This window comes from Pteropus alecto, unplaced genomic scaffold (genome assembly GCF_000325575.1).
Source record: "Pteropus alecto unplaced genomic scaffold, ASM32557v1 scaffold8, whole genome shotgun sequence".
Taxonomy (NCBI): Eukaryota; Metazoa; Chordata; class Mammalia; order Chiroptera; family Pteropodidae; genus Pteropus; species Pteropus alecto.
The window spans coordinates 5,571,414-5,592,196 of record NW_006494609.1 but is presented as its reverse complement, the minus strand read 5'-3'; the positions used below and the strand labels follow the sequence as shown (position 1 = coordinate 5,592,196).

The 20,783-nt window shown below is 44.1% G+C and overlaps 1 protein-coding gene across 2 annotated transcripts in view; it reads right to left on the bottom strand.

Moving 5' to 3' along the window:
• The window catches only part of NRXN3 (neurexin 3), a 1,437,186-nt gene that overhangs the window by 1,317,050 nt on the left and 99,353 nt on the right, over positions 1-20,783 (bottom strand). The window contains exons 3-4 of one of the 2 annotated variants that reach the window (XR_003044103.1): positions 6,453-6,482; positions 3,583-3,594 (exon numbers count right to left, since the gene is read on the bottom strand). Coding sequence is in view for 1 of the 2 variants with exons in the window: in XM_025042053.1 (XP_024897821.1) it covers positions 6,453-6,482 (30 nt within the window). In the remaining variant the exon portion in view is untranslated. The remainder of the gene's footprint in view (positions 1-3,582; positions 3,595-6,452; positions 6,483-20,783) is intronic. The other variant, XM_025042053.1, reaches the window with a different exon arrangement.

Genomic DNA, 20,783 nt, shown 5'->3' with positions numbered 1-20,783 from the left:
AAGTTTACTGCTTCATCACTAGACTTCAAAGAATGACAAAATCTGAGGCACTATTTCTTTGATAAGCTCGTAACAGTAAATCCAAAGACCTTTCCCACTTTTATTTTGGTATAATCTACGACCGTTTCCCTCTGTCACATGCACACACAGGGTCAAGAGAAGGCCTGGATGAGGAGGGAACTGCAGACAGAACATCTATGCTTACTCCATGACCCACTGCAGCTCCTTTGCTCAGCTGTTTGGGGTAATAAGGGCAGTGATAAGGGGCAGAAGTTGGTGTACAACTCTGTACAAAGTACTGAGCTAAGTGCGGTGCGTGTGACAGAGATGGCCAAAACACGGCCTCCGCTCCTTAAGGAGGGGCGGGGTGGGACTGAAACACATGAGTAAATCTAATTCGAGACAGCTTGGCATAGGTACCTTACACGGAAGCACAAAGTCTGGGAGACTTATGAGGCCTTAAAAGAGAGTTAGCAGAAGGAGGGTATTCCAAGGACATTCAAGAAAGAGGGTGGAGCTTGAGCAACAGACAGGAGGCGGGAAACCATAATGTGAATTCAGGCAGAGCGAGCGGACTTTAGGAGACAAGGGCTCTGGCAGAGGTGACCGTGTTGCATGGGCCACGGTGTTGTAGAAAATAAAGCTGGGAAGGCACGTTAACAACTATACGATGAGAATCCATCAAAAGCTTTTGAACAGATGAGCTACATGATCCGATTTAATTTTAATTTTGCTTTATTTTCACTTTTAGGAAGATGACTGACAGCAGGATAAGAAGGATTAGAGATTTCGAGTCCCTTCCACATGCGACCCACTATGCTAGATACATCTGGACATTAACAAATAAATATGTTTGTCTTCTTGCCATCTAGCAGAGGGGAATGGCCCAATTTCTAAATAACTTTAACATAAAATACATGGAGGGAGAGCCCATCCCTGAATGGAGCATTCAAGAACAGCATCAAGTAGGAAATGAAATCGACGTGTGATTGCATTGGGTGGGCAAAAAAAAAGGGAGGAGGGGTTGTTATAGGAGAGGCAAAGTAAGTTAAGCTAGAGACAAGGAAAGGTCCAGTAAGGTTATGTGGTGTCCTCTTTGACAGCGATTTTGCATCTAAGATTAACAAGAGAGAAGGTTAAAGGTGCACAGCACCATATTAAGGACAGCTTTGAAAGCGAGATAGCTAATCCTGCACTCCATTTGGTGGACAGCAGAGCTTAAACAGTTCTCGGTTACTGGACAGACTGGAAGAAATAGAAGCAGGAGACTAACGAGGCCAGGGCAACTATCTAATAAGGGCTAACTGGGAACTGAACTAGAGTGTTGACAGTAGAGATGCAAGAGACCTTCAGGAGGAGAATCTCGACATCTCTTTCAACCAATCACCAGGAAATCGCCAAGTTCAGGAAGGAGAAGGGATAGAAGGCAATTTCTGGGTTTTATTCCAGGGGATAAGGAAGATGGGGGCACCACTGACAAAAATAAGGGAGCTGGTTTGTGGTCAGACGGTGAGGAGGCTGACTTTAGACATACTGAGGTGACAGTATGGGTAGGATATTTATATGGACGTGTGTTACCGAGAGTGCAAAGTGGCATGTTGGAACCTGAGACAGGTCAGTGCCAGGGAGACAGCTGAGAGGTGTAGACAGGGAGGCCATCTTCAGATCCAAGAGAGGCAGTGTAGAGTTGTGGTTAGGGGCTCAGGTTCTGGGTTTCATTTCCACTTCGTAGCCATCGGACTTCAGCTATTACACTCTCTCAGCCGTGTTCCACTTATTTGTAAAGCTAGGCTAACCCATCACCTACCCCATAAAACAGTTATGAGGATTCGGTGTGATAAGGCACAGAAAACACATGGCCCAATGAATGGCACACAGGAAACACTCAATCAGTGTTAGCAGCAGCAGCTGGAGAATGAGGATACACGTGTACAAAACCTAAAAACACTAAAAACATTTATCTTATGGGATGTTTTAGGCGATTAGGGAAAGGAGAGAGATGGGGTGAGTGGGGAAAGAAGGAAGGGAGACTGACTCTAATGTATTCTCATAGAAGCCGGTGGGAGGAGGGACAGGTTACACTGTGCCACATGCTTCAGAAAGGTCGAGTCCTGGCAAAGATTGGTGGCTTTGCCTATAAGAGATCGCTGGCAGCCTCTGGTTGAGTAGAGTAAGTAGCAAAGTGGAGGTTACCGCCAGATGGACCCTTTCAGTTATTATTCTTCTTCCTCATCCTCCTTTTCCATCTCATTTCAAAAGATACCAAACCCAAAGAAGTGTGAGGGTTCTCATGACAGATTTCTAAGAATGAACCCACTTGCAATAAGCATAAAAGTTATAGGCAGTCAACCAACCCCAAAGCGTAAGTACAGGGCTGCTTCCAAGGTAACCACATGTAACATTTTTAAAATCCAGAAAAGCATGAAACTCAAATGAGAGATGGCCAGTTCACTAGTCATCAAATCGGTGTTTTCAATAACTTTTCATCTCCCCCGGCCCCGGCCCCGGCCCCGGCCCCGGCCCCGGCCCCACCTCTCTTCACCCTCCTCATGCCAGAATTCACATTTCGTACTTCTGTTATTAGCCGATCTTGGCAGGAAGCAACAGCACATAGCTTCAAAACACAGGGGCTGGAGAGTTAGGGAGGAAGAGGAGAGAACCGAATGCAGATACATATTTATAACTTATCAATTAACCTCTCCCTTCACTCCCGAACAGCTAATCCAATTTGAGCTGGTGAGCCAGGTTGTCCGGGCTCAGGTCGCTGACAGCTTTGATTAGGAATGGATGAGTGAGCTGTGCTACCCCAAGGTGCGAAGCGCTGAGCGGCACGTCGGGGCACTGGAGCAAACCCACCCGCTCGGCACCGCCCCCCTCCCAGCCTACTGGGCAAAGGTTGGCTTTGTAAGTTAAATCCAGTGTTCTGTCTTTCTCCACTTTCTCCTTGCAATGTGATGCACTGTATTTCTCATGTTATTCCACACCCCCGGCCCCACCATTCTCAGCTCGTCACCCCCAGTCAGAATATTTCCACTCACAGAAATACAGGCAAAAAAATAAATATTCCTCAAATTTTACATTAAATAAAATATCAAGCAATTCACCAATCCTCTTCCCTTTTTTTATCTATCATCCTTCCCTCATTGATATGATCCCCAAATTCAGTTATTCCCAAGTAATAGAAACAATGGTACGTCATTGCACATCTCCCCTGTTCCCTCAGTACATTGATGGGGAGAGTTTCTTAGAATATCCTGCATTAAGTAAAATACATCTCCCCTTCACTGCATAACCACTTTCAGAGTCCCCTATTCCTGCTAAGAAAAGCACGCCATAATGGATAAGCCTCATCCTGGATTTAGCGGGAGGTGGACCAACTCAGAACCACCCCCAACCACAGAACACGAAGGGCACTGAAGGAAAACGACAGCATTGGCTTTTTATTTATCTTTTTAGATGTTATTAAAAGCACTAAGTTATTATCTGGACTGTATTCATCAGAATCAACAGTTCCCCTTGGATACATGAATATTTCAGAAGGCAGACTGATATTTATAACGATAAAAATAAAATGATCTATACCTTTACTTCTACCTACAGAAATGAAGTGGAAGGTCCAGTTAAGTAGAGGAAGCATGGTGTCCACCATGGAGGCGGCGAAACAGAGAGAGAGAGAGAGAAAGAGCAAGGAAAGTAAAACATCAGCACAGTGCAGACGCATGAAGAAATGTCACACACACTAAAACCCACAATAGTAGCAGCAGAAGCACTACAATATCTTGAGAAGGCAGCACAAAACAAACTGCATGATGTGAAGCTTAAACAAGCCCTAAACCGTGGGACCAGCAAGGCTGCTTCCATCGGCTTCACGTTTAAGCTTCCTCCCGTTAGTTTCTTCTCTCCCATCCTTAGAAACAAGACCAAGTCTGCATGCAAAAGCACCGCATAGCCCCATGTATGTGAAACTGCATGCACTTAAACAATCTAAAATTGGTTAGGGAAAGTCAGAGAAGCTAAGCTTTCCTTTATTTTCCCAACATTTATATGAGTCATGAGGAGCAATAGTGAATAACATAATGAATATAGGTGGTTTGCACACGACACATGTAAGTATTTCCGCACATGTTTATGTACATCGGAAACAAACTCTGGAGATTGGGTGGAAACCAGACAGAAATCTCTTCCATGTTGAAGAAATAAGGAGAAGGAAAAGACTATTGGTAGGAAGTAGAGCTGCTTTTTCAGGTAATCATCACATGGGCGAGAACAGAGGAGGAGCTGGGAAATGGGAAAAAATGAGGAGGACAGATATAGATAAAGGACCTTAAAAACAAATTAAAATGCAAGTTGCAACTTAAAATCTTAGTGGCATTGACCACCCAGAGAATTCTGCATCCTTTCTTAAAAACCTCTCTCAAGAGGAATTCACAATATGTCATGTCTGTCACTGTTTGATTGCCTGAAGAATCTTCTTTCTAGAAGATCCCCCAGAGTATGTGTGTTTGGGTGTGCCTGAGTTCTCTGTTCATGCACACATCAATCTGGGTGCCCAAGAGAAGTAACGGGCAGAAGAGTGGGTAAAGTATACAATAGGAGTTCTCCACATGCTTTTCATAGATCATTGGGACTTAGCCCTCCAAAAATACCTGTGCTGCATCAGTGGGTCTAAAACAAACCTAATTAAAGTTAAAGAAGTCCCCATCAGCCTATCTCACCTGCCTGGACTTATGACACCAGCCATTTGATGAATCAGACCTCCAAGCCTCTATAAAAGCCGGAAGGACTCTCAAAGGGCAGCTGGGAGCACAGGTTGCAGAGCGTCTTCTCATCGGGACTCTGAGGGTCTGCTTTTTCTAGTGCAACTTGTTATCCAAGTTGGGCCACTAAATTCCAGCAATTCATAGAGCTTGGGACTTTGTAGAGTTGTGCTTAACTCTCTCAAACTACTTGGACACTAGGTCGACATGAGTGTGTCCTCTACTCATACCCACTTCATAGTTACCTGCTGTTAGCAGATAACTACACCTTGTGGGCAGATAACTTCACCTACAAGAGGAATAGAGGGGTTTCGCCCCCAGCCTCTTCCTCCATCTAACACTGGAAATCTCACCTGACCTCCTCCCTCCAGCTCTGTTCTTTGACGTCTGCTCTATACCAGGCTGTGCTTTCATTGAAATGTCTGGAGTTCAAATTGTGCATCTTGCCTCAGGTCTGGAGGATCAAATTCTATTGGAAAAGTGTGCTTCCTCCTTACTCTACCTTATCAAGTCAGGATGCCCTCAACTGCCCACCTGCGCAGCTACCTGAACACTATAAACAAATTTCTCTTGGCCCAGGTGGTTCCTCAATCTGATCATACCGCCCTCTGTGGCAACACCGCCTGATGATCCAATGTAAGGGAGTGGGGGAGGGAGGGTCCCTTCAGTGCTGCCCCGCCCTCCTCAAAAGTGCAAGAAAAACAGGAGAATGAGGAAATAGCTGTCCTTCCCCTTTTCTTTGGTCCTCCAAAAGAGGCTCTGAGTCCCATGTGTATTTGGAAAAGATAAGAGAAATAAAAGTATAGTCTTTGATGTCAGGGCAAGGCAGGTAGACCAATCTTGCAATCATCCCAAGGCTCAGAAGGAACACAATAGTAGCAATTGAACAGTGAAGGAAAAGACAATTTTAAGTAGGCTTAGTTCTCAAATCTTGATTTAGGTTGATAATGTGGAAAATTTTTATTTAGGAGGAAAAGGCTTCATTCACAGCCCACCCTGTGCTTAGCTGAGCTGAATTTCTTGCACAGTTCATTCCCTGCATATTTGAATATTTTAGGTTGCAGATGCTGAATTTACAGATCTTTATATGCAGTTTTCTTCAGGGTGTATAATGAGTTAGAATCCTGCCATGAGGATATTAGCATGTTCTCTTGGTGGTTTTGCTTTTATACAAAACTGAACACAGTCAACCCCCAAGGGCTTCCTTTCACCATGAGGGGCTGAAAGTCATTACAATGGGCAGTGGGATGGAGGGGAAGGCAAAAAAGCAAACCTTTACTCAGAGTGAAATTCAGGGAGAAGCCCAGCTCCTCTCCCCCAACCCTGGGCCCCAGCATGGGGTGTGGGGAGAAGCAGGAGGAAGTTAACCGCTCTGTTGCTCTGAAATTAGCTGCATTCACCCCCATTATCGATGCCGTCATGCCTTGTTTCATGCTTCCCTCTTGGAGGCAGCCCGGCAGGGCCAGGCCCTATGACAAATGGCAGTGCAGCATGGAGAAGCCGAGGGACTGATGGGGCCGGGAAACCACGATGCACTGGGGAAGGTACCCCCCACCACAGGGTGGCCTCACTGCCACAACAGGAAGGACAGGCAGCAAATGGCCTGCCAGCGTCGATGAGGCTCTGAGCCACCAGCCAGAGGCACGAAGGCAAGCAATTCTGGTAGCCGCAGCCCCACAAGCAAAAAGCACCTACCTTGTTCACTCATCATGAGGTGGGAGAGGCCTTGAGGAAAGGAAAGAAGGGAAAGGGGGAGTGGGGGGAAGGAAGGAAAAAGAGAGAAGACAAAGTTAAAATTCTGAATGCAGTACAATCTTCTCTTAATTCTTGTGTAAAAGGAGGAGTGACAGGGACACACACATACTCAGGAGCACACGATGAGCACGGGAAGGCCCGACTCTCTGGTCTGTACAGACTTTTGTTTGCTGAACTGCTCTGGGCTTGTCACGAGAACTTTCCTTTCACCACTGTTCTATGGCATAGGTAGGATTCGAGATATATCTATTAATGATTAGGTCCCTTGGGAAAGAGACTCAAGAGGCTAAGCAAAGTAGGTTTCTTTCTTTTTAAAAAAATATGCTTTTAATAGTAATACATGCTCACTGTGGCAATTTTGGAAAATTCAGAAAAGAAAAAAAATTAGTTCTAACCTCATCTTCCAGAGATTACCATTCAACATTTTTTCCCCCTTTTAGATACAGTATTCTTTTCTACAAAAACAGAATGGTACTGAACACATCAGATGAGTTCTTGCTTGCCAGAGTTGTAGAGATGACCTGAAATGATTTCCCCTACCACCCTCATCTCAGCCCAGCGACAACCATACCCCTTCCCTCCACCGCTTCTCCAACACCATCTTTCTTTAGAACGTCTGTTGTCCTTAATCAGAGAGGCCTAGCTCAGCACTGAATGGGTTAAAGAAGGTATATGTGTGTGTGTGTGTGTGTGTGTACACGTATACACACACACACACACACACACACACACCCCATGTACGCACACGTCGTGTGTGTGTGTGTGTGTGTGTACACACACGTATACACACACACACACACACCCCATGTACGCACACGCACCACAGTTCTAATAAACAAACAGTACAGCACAACCTCTGGCTGTGTCCTTATGGAAGTCAAACAAGGTGATTAAGAGCTCATTACTTCAAGGGAAGCATAAGCCCTGATAAATCTATTAAAAGAAAAGATTTCCGACCAGTAACCAACTGCACCAGTTATTTGCTCTTCCATTGCTTTTATTATTACGGGAGATGTTTCACAAAATCCAGATCACGCCAGAGAACCTTTACCCGGAGTGAAATTTAGGGATATAGGGGATTAATAAAGGAGAAAAATCTCTAAAGTATGGAAATCTCTAAATGTTTTTGGAGATTACCAGAGATTTAGAAAAGTAATCAGAGGCAAAATATAGGTCAAGCAACTGACTTTTAAAAAACCAATGATATATTAAATACATAGATATGTATGCCGTAAATGTCATGAAGTTTATGTTTTAAACAAATTTTCATTAAACTATAATCATATTTTAGATGCACGTTTCTGGCATTTATTTCTCAAGGCCTAGGATTAATACTCATGTAGGCATGAAATCATGCCAAAGCAAGTCATTCTCAGATCCACTTTGTTAAAAAAAATTAATTTTTGGTCTTTTTGTAGGAGGGGATAGTAGGGAGAGAGAGAGAACAACGGGCCACAGATTTGGCTAAGAGAAACTTCAGCAGAAGTAACTGTTTCAAAAAACCCTAATATTTCTGGGCCAGGTCATAGCATTTAGCATCCGGATCAAGAGCATTAAGGAGACAGGCCTGGGATAAGCAGGTAGAGGATGTGGAAGCATAAATAAGAACAGAATAGGTACGTAGATTCACTAGGTGACTATTCACAGGAGGGTTGTAAATGTTAAGAAATGAGAATAAGGAAGGTCCCAGAAGACATTTAAGATTAAAATAGGTTAAAAATGAAAGGATAATAATACTGTATATTATACCTGAAAGTTGCTAAGAGAGTCGGTCTTAAATGTTCTTCACCACAGAAAAGCAATGGTAATTATGGGATGGGAGGGAGATGTTAGCTGATGCTATCTACGGTAGTAATCATTTAGCAATATATAAATGTATGAAATCAACGCACTGTGCACCTTAAATTTACACAGTTATATGAATTACATCTCAATAAAGCTGGGGGCTATGAATTTTTTTTAATTTAAAAGTGAAAGGACAAAGATGTTTGACAGCTTGGAGGAGTGAGTAGAAGAGAAGTGGATTAGTCTTTATCTGACCCAAATAAATATTTTCAGACTTTACCAAATGAAGAGTAAGCAGGATACCTGGTCGTCAGAGGGTATTCAAAGCCCTGAAGAAGCCCCCCTATTCTTGGACCCCATTTATGTGCTACATAGGTTCTTTAAAGCAGTATTTCCCAAAATGGATTTCACTGACCACCTACATCAACCGCCTGGGGATGTTTATTAACAGTGAAGTTCCTGGGCTTCACCTCAGACCTAATGAATTACAGTCTTGGGAAGGAGCTGGAGGAAAGATCTGAATTTTAAATAAGTTGCCCAAGTGAGTCTCATGCTCACTAGAATTTGAAAACTACCCCTTTAGGGTGGCATATAAATCAAATTTTGGCAAATTAAATTGTATGATAAATGCAGTAAGGGGTATTGGATATTTAATGGAACCCTGCAGTGGATCCTTTTGTAAAAGGAAGAATCCTTTCAAAATGCAAATAACTCAACACCTGTGTCTTTAAAATGCAAATATGTACTTACCAGGTTTTATTAAGCTACATATGTTGTTGCACTATTGCAACTCAAATAAAGTGTTTATATTCTTCAATGTATAAAAACCTTAAATAGAAATATTAGGCCAGGAATACAGATCTGGGATCCTGATATCAAAACTTTGGTTTTGCAGGCAATAAAGCAAAATGTACATGAACAAGTATAACAGGAAACCACATGAGGGACAAGAGAAACTATGTAACCATAATGTGGTTTGAGTTTTGTTTTGCTTTTTGAGAAGGGATTTTTTATTCCACTTTCAAGAGCTTTTACATCGGGATTTTATCTTGTACAAACATATCCTCATAGCTTGCAGAGAGTTAAGAACGGGAAACCAAGAATCCCTAAGTGTCCAGGTCTATTCTGAAATTCTGTCTCTCCCTCCTTCCACCCCCAAAACACTCCTACTTGCTACTAAAAATCTTAGCATTCCCCACTCCAAAGTGAATGCAAGAACCAACAATCAATCAACCAAAAGATTCAAGTAACTGCTATCTGCAGACTGGATAAGGTAATGGGGATACATGCTCATATGGTACATGGTCACTGATCTCTAGGACTTTAGGGTTTAGTTGGGAAGGTGTGTGTGTTTCTATTTACACAACACATGTATGATATTGCCTGACGGTGAAGTTTAAGAGTTAAGATCAAGGACTTCAGAGCCAGATTTGAATCCTACCTTTGTTATTTTCTAGCTTTTGACCCCAGGCAAGTCGCTAAACATCCCTGTGCCCTGCTTTCCCTAGCTGTAAAATTTAGATAATAAAACTGCCAAATTCATAAATTGTTTTGAGGATTAAATAAATAAATAAATGTAAAGCTGTGCCTGCACATGGTAAGGTTTATATAGGGGCTATTGTTTATTTTGATTTTGATATAAAAATAGACTGATGTGTGAGGCCACACCTAGCGTAGCACCTTGTCACACAGTAGGTGCTCAGTATGTGTTTGGTGACTGAATGAGGAATGAAAGAATGTTTAAACTGCTAAGTGTCAAATGACGAACTCAGACAATAAGGACAATTGGACGATGAGGAGAGCCCTGATGCATATAAAAGGTTTCTAGAGAAAAGTGAAAAATGGAATAGGCCTTGAAAGACGATTTAGGGTTCAGACAGAAAACATTCCAGGTAGCACCACTAGCTCCCAAGATCACAAAAAGCATTTGTAAGGCCTTTCCTGTTCAACTTCCCAGAAGTACATAGGATACTGCCAGGCACATGGTAGGTATGAACAAATATGAATAGTTCACATAAGAAAAAAGTGAAAGGTCATCTTCGGGATCGGAGGATGGAGACATTGTATGGAGGCCTTGAGTTTCAAGGCTAAGGAAAATGGACTTGATCTTGCAGCTGATGAGAGCACTGAGGGTTCATGAGCGGGAGCATGACCCAGGGAAAACGATGTTGGGGAAGATTACTTTGGCAATGGTGTGGACAGGATGGATTATAAGAAAAAAGAGATGGAGGCAGAAAGGTTAGTCATAGACGAGGGACCTAAATTAATATCATGGCAGCAGGAAGGAAAAGGGAAAAAGAGGATTCGATAGGCTTCAAGTGACCAATGAGATGCTTCAGGGGAGGAGAGGATGGGAGACTGAGTGAAGCACTGTCAGAAATAGGAAGATGGGATGGGTGTAGGAGATGGATTTGGAGTAAGGGCAATAATGAGCTCTGTTTTAGACATGATAAGTTGAAGAAACAGAAGCATCACTCAAGCAAAAATGTCTAGGGTGCTTTTAACAATGTAGGACTGAGGTCTACGAGAAAGTCAGGACAATATAAAGGTGTATCACCTCCTCTTCATGGACAAGAGGTCTGTGTCCATGTAAGTAAATAAATCTTCAAAGAAAAAGTGACTAGAGCGTTGGGACTTAACCTGGAAGGGCTGGTGGGGTCCGGGGATAGTAAGATATCCTGGAGGTTCTTCTTTTTTTTTTTAAGCATACTCAATAATAAAAGAAAATTTTACATTAAAAAGGGAATTATATGGTTTTCCGATATAGATACAGATAAAAAAGCTTAAAAAAATCTTAATGGAAAAGGTTACAATTAATAAGGAAGGAGAAGGTGTCTAGACTGGGAGCGTGGTTGATGAGGAAGAGAATAAATGAAGATAGGCATTCTTGTCAACCTCAGAAACAGAGGGTGAAAACGCACATCGGCAGTGCCCCCGCTGTGCCACACAGCCATCTGTGGGACTAGCACCCTGGCTGGGTTTGGAGGCTGGCATTTATTCCGGCTCTGATGTTCAAGGGCTGCTGAAAGACAAGGGCTTAGGGAAGCAAAGGGGACCACATCTTTCCAAAATAATCTCACTCTGAGCTCTGAGTTAAAACAGACCCTCAACCAACACTCAAAAGCCAGCTCTATAAAAGTTCACCTAATGGTGGGTACGAAACAGGAAGTGGGCTTGGATGACCCTTTGATAGGCAGGATATTAAGAATTACTAACACAAAATTCCGATGGAACTACAATGTCTTTTTAAAAATAGTGACAAAAAAATAGAAAGTAACTGAAGTGTCTCCTATCTAGATGTCATACCCAGACAAAATGCTCCTCTAGCTGGATCCAGGGACTGTTCTGGAACCCAACTAGATGTCTCATATTTTTTACCCCCTCCCTCATTCTTTCCATAGCTGTATTCCACCCTCTTTGTGCCCGTCTGTGTGTGACACAGATTCTTAGGGTATATATAAGAACAAGAGGAGAAAAAGATCACCAGTAGATAAGACACACAAAGTTGAAATTGCCTTAGAACAGACTGCAAATCATATGTAAATTATATGCAAAATATACGTATGGTCCTCTAAACTATGTTACATCCTTTGGGGAAAATTCCCATGGAGATAGCTGCTTTTACAGCTTGGGAGAATGGAAATGGCTACGAAAGCAAAGTCATTGGTGAGCAGCTGTGGCCATCATGAAGCTGTCATAAGAATGACTAATACAGAGAGAAGAAACTACTTACAGAAACGAGCAAGAGGAAGATGTAATGCTCAGGAACCAGGCCAGAAGTCGAAGGCCTCCATCATTTAAGCTAATACTGTCTCCCCCTCAAACCTATATATCCCACCCACCTCAGATGATTTTCAGTTCATCCTTCCTTCCTTCACTCTGGGTAATTGGAAAAAAATATTTCAGGGGAGGAAGGAAGTCACTCATGGAAAAAAAAATAATAAAAGATTATGGGGGGAAGCAAGTTATCTCTGCCAAGACTTTCCTTTCATTCACTTTTTATTCCACTGTAAAATCTACATATATCATCTCTTTTTTCATACTGAAGTAGAAAAATTAAATGTCACTAATTGCTGCAAGTGCCAAGTGCCAATGTTGAATTCTTATGAAGCCACGAGGATTTTTGAAAAGAGTAATTACGTAAAATCAGAAGGTAATGGAAACATCCACCTGATGTTTCTAGAGGAACTAAGCAGTTAGTGAAGGGGGTGGGGATTGGGGCCCGATGAACAGAGAAGCCACATCTGTAGGGTGACCAGGAATTTGGAAGAGAGGGAAGGGCGTTAGAAGAAATACACGTATCTTAGCATTTTAAGCACTTAAAAGAAATTCGTTAACTTGGTAATAAAGATAATTATAACAGTAGGTAATATTTGTTGACTGTTTACTATAGACAAAGCATGGCTATGTATCATCTCATTAAATACAATTCTATGGGACAGACATTGCTATACTTCGATTTTTGATTTTCAAGGTAAGAAAAGCAAGGCCTAGAACCAAAGTCACACTACTTAGTAAGGGGTGAAGTCAGGATTCTAAGCCGACAGATGGGCTTTCCAGGCTGTGATGGTAACCATGACACTAGCTATCCCGTCTAATTCAGTGCTGGTAGAGAAAGGAAGACACACATCTTAGAGATTTCAGAAACAGAAAATAGGGCCTGGACATTAACCTGACCTCACCTCTGACCCCGGTCGGGCATGATATCAGGAGCACTGGGGGAGTGCTCCTTTTAAGTGGCCGCCACCTCCCTCTCCTCAATCCCCCTCCACAGATTCCACTAAAACATAAAGCTTTTTCTTTCACAGATTATTTCCTGAGGTTATTAAGCCACTTCCCTCATTAAAATGCAAGCCTGAACAGAAGATACACTCGGATTCCTCACTGACACTGTCCTGTGCGTGAGAGCATTAGAAAGCCAAGCTAAAGGTCTTTCTTCAATGATGGAGGCGGCACAGGGACAAGTAAGTAACGGAAGGACAGAGACATGCAGTCAGTCACAGGTTGAGGACGCTGGCCACTGTGAGCAGGGGAAGGACAGCCGGTATAGGACTGGGAGAAGAATGCTTGAAAGGGAAGAGGCGGGGTCTGAGGTAAATGTCCACTCACTTTCACAGCTGTGCCTCAGACCTGCCCATCCCTGGGCAGTTCCTTGACCTTCCTCATGGACTTTGCTTTGCTTGCTCTAGCGAGGTCACCAGTGGCCTGTGGCAAAGCCTGGGCTGCTCAACATGTTGATCAATGATGTGGCTGAGAATATTCATGGCACGCTATCCAGATGTTGTCCTCAACAGTAGCCAAAAGGAATAGCTAATTTGTTAGATATCGGAATCAGGGTCCAAACGGGTGTGAACAGGCAAAAGTGAAATTTAATTTTAAGGGACAAATGCAAACTCTGGCTCTTAAGCACAACACCCTACATCTCCCCCTTCAGGTGGAGTATGTCTAAAGCATAATCAAAATGGTAGAGGATCCAAAATTACGTTACATGAAGAACAGCTGAAGGAACAGCTACATACAGCCCAAATAAGAGAGAGCTAGATAAGGACAGGAGAGCTGATTTTAAAATTTTAAAAGTTGCTCCTGCAAGACATAGGAGCAAGCACATTCCACAAGAACAGGGGGTTCCTAGAAGAGATTCAGAGTGGGGTTTTAAAAGATAACTCCCCAAAATCTAGTCTATCTCAAAGACTCTATGCTTCTACGAATTAAGATAATCTTCAAAGAGGCCAAACGGCTACTGGGATGAATCACATGAAACTGCTGATATTTGACTGGTTTTGAACAAAATGACAATTGTAAATGGTTCAAACTAATACACTGAGATCATCGCCCATATCAGAAAGGTAGGCTCTGAACAAAGCTTCAGTGAATCACCTAATAGCAATTATTAGCTGACACTCAGGAAGATCACTTGTTTACATATACGATTTTGGCTTTTCCACAAGCCTTGCACAATACTAAGGATGAACTGAATAATTAGACTGATTACGATGGTTTCCAGAAGAAAGCCTATTGCTAATTCTCCAAGGCAGGTGCCACCCATGTGCCAGCCTCTGGATTTGCCCTCCCAGGATCCAACTGGTTTCCATCTTCATCACGAAGCCCTTCATCGGTTTTGACTGTATCAGTCCACTCACTGTTTGCCTCTCAGCCGACACTGCTCTTGTTCATCACGAAGCCCTTCATCGGTTTTGACTGTATCCACTCACTGTTTGCCTCTCAGCCGACACCGCTCTTACAGCCTGGTGACTGGACTGAACAGAAAGTATTTCTTCCATTGTCACCCATGAACCACCAACAGCTTCTGTAGGCAGAACCACAGAGTAGAAGGAAGAAGATCCGCAGCACCTTCCCAATCTGGTCCACCTCTTTACGGGGCAAGGAGGTGTCCTGGTGTATGAATAGCACGGAAGGAAGAGAGATGAAGGCAGTCACACGTGTCACTATAAGGATTAAGAGACAGGCGATTATGTCTTTTAGAAAAAACTCTTCCCAAAGAAGCCTTTGCTCTCCAACTTGTCATGAACTTCTCTAAAATAGCTCTTCACTCATGAATGGCATGAAGCCAAGAGGGACAGCTGATACACTAGATGAAAGAACTGCGCCCTCGTCGATCGTGATGTGCTAGATATTAAAAATCCAGGGCTGAACTGAACAAAATCAAAGAATGGTCTCAAGTCTAAGTCAAATAAACCATTGCACAGTGCAGGAAGGGGTGAGAATGGCTTAGCGGCAGTGCACACAAAATAGTAAAGATTTTCAGTGCATTTAGATTCAACTTAATACTATAGTCATTTAAAAAAAAAAAGCTAAGGTAGATAGTGTTATCATTAATAGAGATAGGGAGTCTAGAAAAAAGGGAGTAATGGGACCATCCTGTAATGAACATACACAATACTATATATGGTATGAGCATTCTTCTTTGGAAAGGAGGCAAAAAAAAAGTCATTTTTCAGAGAACAATGATCTGGATAAAAGAATTTGAAACCCTTGTATGAGAATGCCCAAAGAAATTGGAGATGTTTTACACCCTTTAGAAAAGAAAATCCTGAGACAAAAGCCCTGTCTTCAAACACTGGGAGTGTAATTAGATCTATTCTGTGTGTCTCCAAGGGCTGAAAGCAATACAGGTGGTGAAAGCTGTAGTGACTCAGAGTAAGGAAGAGCCTGAGAACACTGAGTGCTGTTAGAATGGAACAGGATGGCTAAAGGAGCAATGAGTTGCTCATCCCTCCAGGGGTTCAAGCCAAGTCTGAATAAACTCTTATAGAAGAGATTCAAAGATCAGGTGCACACAGAGCCTCGACGATCTTTTGGGTCCTTTCCATCCTTGAAACGCTGATTCTAACAACAAAGTTTTATGAGCACATATAACATGGCAGGTAGCAGGGATGCAGGCATGGATAAGTTCTCAAAGAGTAAGACACCCCCTGTCCTTCCACAGCCCATTGTAGCCAATGAGGGGTGTGTGGAGGACAACACACACCGGACTATAGTGTATTATAATGATGGCTCTCCTAGGTCCATGACCTAAGTTACCATGGGAGCTCAGACAAAGGGAAGACCATTCACTCCAACCTCCCTCCACCCCTCCCTCTCTTGATGTATGTGGGGTACAAAACAGTGGTTAAGGTTGAAGCTTTCAAATTCCTTCACCTTCCAGCTCGCTTTCCTTTAAAACAGTGGTTCCCAAACTTTGGTCATATCAGAATCCCCTGGGGACGACACCTTACTTTAATGATCCTAAATCTCATTCAGTAGCTCTCCAGGTGATTTGAATGTCTACCAGAGTTTGCAAACCACTGCTCTAAATAATCCAAGACCTGGATGCAAGTCCCAGTCCTAGTTCTTACTAACTATGGGATTTTGAGCAAGTTAAATTTCCTGTGCCTCTTCCAGTAAAATATCTGCCTCTCACTTATAAAATATCTTCTCAGGATTCCTATGACCACCACGAGCAACCACATATGGAAAGCATGTAGCATAGTTTATAGCACATGGGGAGGAGTCAAAAGCTTGCAGTCACTGCCGTCACTATTCAAGAGACTCTCTCGATCCCACCTGCTATCTGTCAACACCATTTCTCCAGTAAGCTAGCAGCACTGCCAGGTGTCTTCAGCTGCCTCCCACTATGGTGGTCACAGTCAGCTAAGTTGTCTCAGAAGGGGACCCACTGCCCTCAGCTTCCAGCTGCATTTCATCTTCTCAATCCTCTTCAGGCCTGGCCCTGCAAACGACTAGCTTAGCCTGTATCCTTTCCAGACCTCCCTGGGCAGGTCCACAGACTTGGGAGGGTCTCCAAGGCTGCCACAAATAAACTGTGCGACTTGAGTTATACGGAAGTTCTATGGCCTCAGTTTCCCCTTCTGTACGAAGAAGAGATTGGTCTAGAACAGTTTCTCTTTGGTCTCACCAATGGCATTTTGAGCAGCACAAATTTTTGAATGAGACCTTCCCACATTACATTGAGCATTCATTGCCCCTTTATACTAAATGCCACCAATGTCCCCTCATCATTGGAACAAATGTAGTCCCCACACATTTGGCAGGGTCAGGGTGGGCAGTACTATCCCACCGAGACTACAGGATACCTCTGAAGATTTTTTCCCAGCTCTGACTCTGACCGTGCCCTCTGGAACTGACAAACAAAATGGGACCATAAGCAGCATCCCAGTGAGTCTGCCTTGCTGAGACAGTAAAGAAGGGGATGTGAAGAAGACCCTAAAAGAAGGCACCAAGGCCCAGTGATCTGCTTCCACGAGTTAAACAGAGCTGGAGGCAGGCTGGAAGCAGCTCCTCACGCACACTGACTCATCAAGCACGGCTACGGGAGCCAGGGGGGTCTTCCCAGGCCCCAGCCGGGAAATTGGCTGAAAGCTGAGCACTGTTAGCCCAGCCAAGGGCCCCTTTCCAATCCAGTGACGCACAGCACCAGTGGATTTCACTACAGCTGGCACCCCCCACTGAGCCAAGCCCAGGATGGGCACTGAATAAAGATTGGTTCAATTACCTTCTATCTCAGGGTGAACCCCAATAAAAAGCAGATTTTCTTTCAGAGGGATTTGGGGTAAAACTTAACAGCTGAGTTCTGAGCACTATTTATTCATCGAGCAAGTATTTATTCTGTGCCCGTGATGTATTGGCTGTTCTATGCCTAGAGCCCACAGTAGTGAAGGGGGGTGGGCCTTCGTCTGGTGGACCCCCTATGAGATGGCTCCAGGAGCAGATACAAGGTTTGCATCTTGTTCCATCACGTTTTACTGCATTGGTGAGTTATTGTCTCTGAGTCTCAGTTTGTTCTTAGGTGAAATGGGTCTAATGACAATCTATCCTGGAGATGTCAACAGAAGTAAATAATGCTTTCAAAAACTCAGTATTTTAGTGCCAGGTTCAAAATATAAGCTCAATAAATGTCAGGTGTTTTTCTTAATAAATAAGGGAGAAAGACAAGTAGCACTCCTGCCCAAAAGCATAGAAAAGAAAATATATATTTCAGTTACTACTGGAGTTTGGAGCTATAAGTCTTTGGTAATGAAGGAGAAAGCATTTTTCTGATTGCTATTCCCCAAAGTATCTCAGTCAGATGGCCTAATCATAGATCTTCAGGACGGAAGAAGTCTGAGAAGTTTGTTATGATTCAAACTCACAACGTTAAAGAAAAGCAACCCAATGCCCAGAAGAGGTTGCATGACTTCCCCCAAGGCCACCCAGCCCCTGGGAAAAGTGGCAGAGCCAGAAGGAGACAGGACACAGAGCAGAGATCCCAGATCCGCACTTAAGTCTTGATATCTACCGTACCTGCTTCTCATTTGGGCAAAGGGTACAGCGTCTCGGAGCCCAAGGTTCTTCATCTGTAAATTGGCAGGAGTCTGGCACATGAGGTCCTCCATAAATGTCAGTTTCCTTTCCTCTTGTTACCGTGATTCCTAAGCCTCGCTTGAGAGCAATGTTGGCCAGGCCCTACGTTTGAGGGACCTCTTCACTGAAAGCATAAAGACCAGGCCAGATAAGAGAGAATGTGTGACAAGGAGAGAGGGGCTGGACAGCACAGCAGTGGGAGCGTGCCTCCTCTGCACAGTCAGGCAGACCAGGACACGGGCAAAAGAATGTTTCGTTTTGTTTTTAAACCTCTCTGAGCCTAAGTGTCTTCATCTGGAAAATGAAAACACGTGTGGAAAGGATCGAATGAGATAACTTATAATAATAGCTAATTTACGCATTGCTTACCATGTGCCAGGCACTGTTCTGAAGACTTGACACACATGAGCTAACTTAATCTCCACCCCTGATGTAGGTGGGTACTTACTGTCCCCATTTTACAGGTGAGGAAAGGAGGGCCCCTAAGGGAGAGGTAACTTAAACAGGCGTACTGTTGTGCTAGGATAGAGCCAGGATGCCAACCCAGGCATCCGGTTCCGAGTCTGTACTCTACCCAGGGGTGGCAAATTTTATCTGCAAAGGATCAAATGGTAAATCTTTTAGGATTTGCCAGCTCTGTCACAGCGACTCCACTCTGAATTTGCCAATAATACATTGATGATTCAGTATATTTGTTTCTGATACATTCAGAAATAAACAAGTGTGCCTCTGTTCCAACAAAACTTGGTTTAAAAACACTGAGATCTGAATTTCATAAAATTTTTGCATCACAAATTATTCTTTGATTGCTTTCAACTATTTAAAAAGTGAAAAACTATCCTTCGCTCGAAGACAGCGAGCTTTTAGTCTGCAGAACCCTACTCTATCCTAAGCTATCCTGCCTCCCAGTACATAAACTCTTCGATGAAAAGTGCCTGACGAATGACTGGCACAGACCGAGCGGCCAGCGAATGTTCATCCCCTTTCTATTCCCTAACCTCTTTCTCCTTCTTAACTCCAATCCACCTAGAAAGCAGGTATTTCATGCTCTGCCCAGCAGAACAGATGAGGAATAGGGCGTTAGCAAGGACGACTGTACCTTGCTCAGTAAACACAGCCTTGTTGGCCCGAAAGGGGAGGAGAGATTGGAATTTTAGGTCAGTGCGTTTAGAACTTTAAGGCACATACACCTAGGGGTCTGTCTGGGGTGAGGCCTGAGAGTCTGCATTTCTAATAAGCGCCTGAGGAGTCCCATGCGGCTGGTTGGGTGGGTCACCTGTGAGCAGCAAGCTTTGAGGGCAAACCCTTTGTGTCCATTAACACAAGTCAGACATATCGGGTGCTGCATCCTGACTTCGGGTTTAGGACAGTGTCCCTCAGGCTAGACCGAGTGACCCCCCCTGGAGACAGGGCAGGGCTCAAGACAAATAATTGGGTCTCCTCTCCAAGGACAGCCCTGAGATGACTTAAACTGAAGGGGGCAGAGATCAAGAGAGAGCAGAGGGAGGCTGGAGCAAAAGCAGTCAGTGGCTTTTGGCAACAGCAGACCTCCTCCGGGCCCTGGCAGACAGGCGCCCCTCCTCCCAGCGCCTGCCAGGCCTCTGACAGACCGAAGCAAGAGGCCTATTTCCTCATCGGGCCTCTGAATAACTAGGGCATTTCCACAAGGTCACAGTTATTCATTTAAATTCCAGCTCTAATCAGCAGGCAGAGCCTGAGAAATTATCCCTTCTGAGGAGAGAGGCTGTCACTGGAGCATCATAAACAGCCCCTCCTGGCTGGAGAGAGAGGCTTGGGGGAGGGGAAAGAAGGGGTCTCATAGCCCCTGGCCCCAGCGCTATTCCTGGTGTCCAAATCCTTCTTCTAACCAATGCTCCCCACTCCCCCAAACGGCTTCCTCTCCTCTTGGCTGAGAGTTCTGGAACACATTGGAAGAGGGTAGAGGGCACAATACAGCATAGCTGGGACTGTCCACTCCTGCCCTACAAGCAGCCCAGGGAAACCAATGACAAATCTCAGTGGGCCAGGAGCATGGGATAAGGGCCAAACAGTAGTTTCTTCCAGGCCACAAAAGGGTTCCATGGCCTTAGAGATGTCCCTTCCTCTCCCCGAGCCTCAGTTTCCCCTTCTGAGAAGTATGAGAGATGCACTCCTTGGACAGGGCACCTCTGAGCTCCAACATGCTTGCAGACTCACAATGCCTCCAGTGCTTGTGGCCACACTTTCTGTGCAAACAATATTTTTTAGACCCTACTACATGCCATATTCCATGCGAAGAGTTGGGAATGCAGACACAGGTAAGACGCACCCACAGCTCTGCCCTGGAAATACCAGGGTTTCATAGAAAAAGAACACAGGCTCTGGAGGTAGGCAGGTCTGAGATCCTTGTCTTGTACTAGCAGCTGGCACCGTGGGCAGCCGAGGCTTCTCTGAGGCTTCTTTCCCTCGGCTGTAGAGAGGATGGCAATACCTGCCTGGAGGGGCTGATGTGAAGTCAAATCAGAGGATGCATGGGAGGCGCCAAAGCTGAGCATCCCTCCCCTTCTTCAGGTCCATGCAGCACAAATGCCCGTTGCTATTTTATGATTCTGAACCTCCTTCCCAAAGACTAGAAAAGGTACTGGA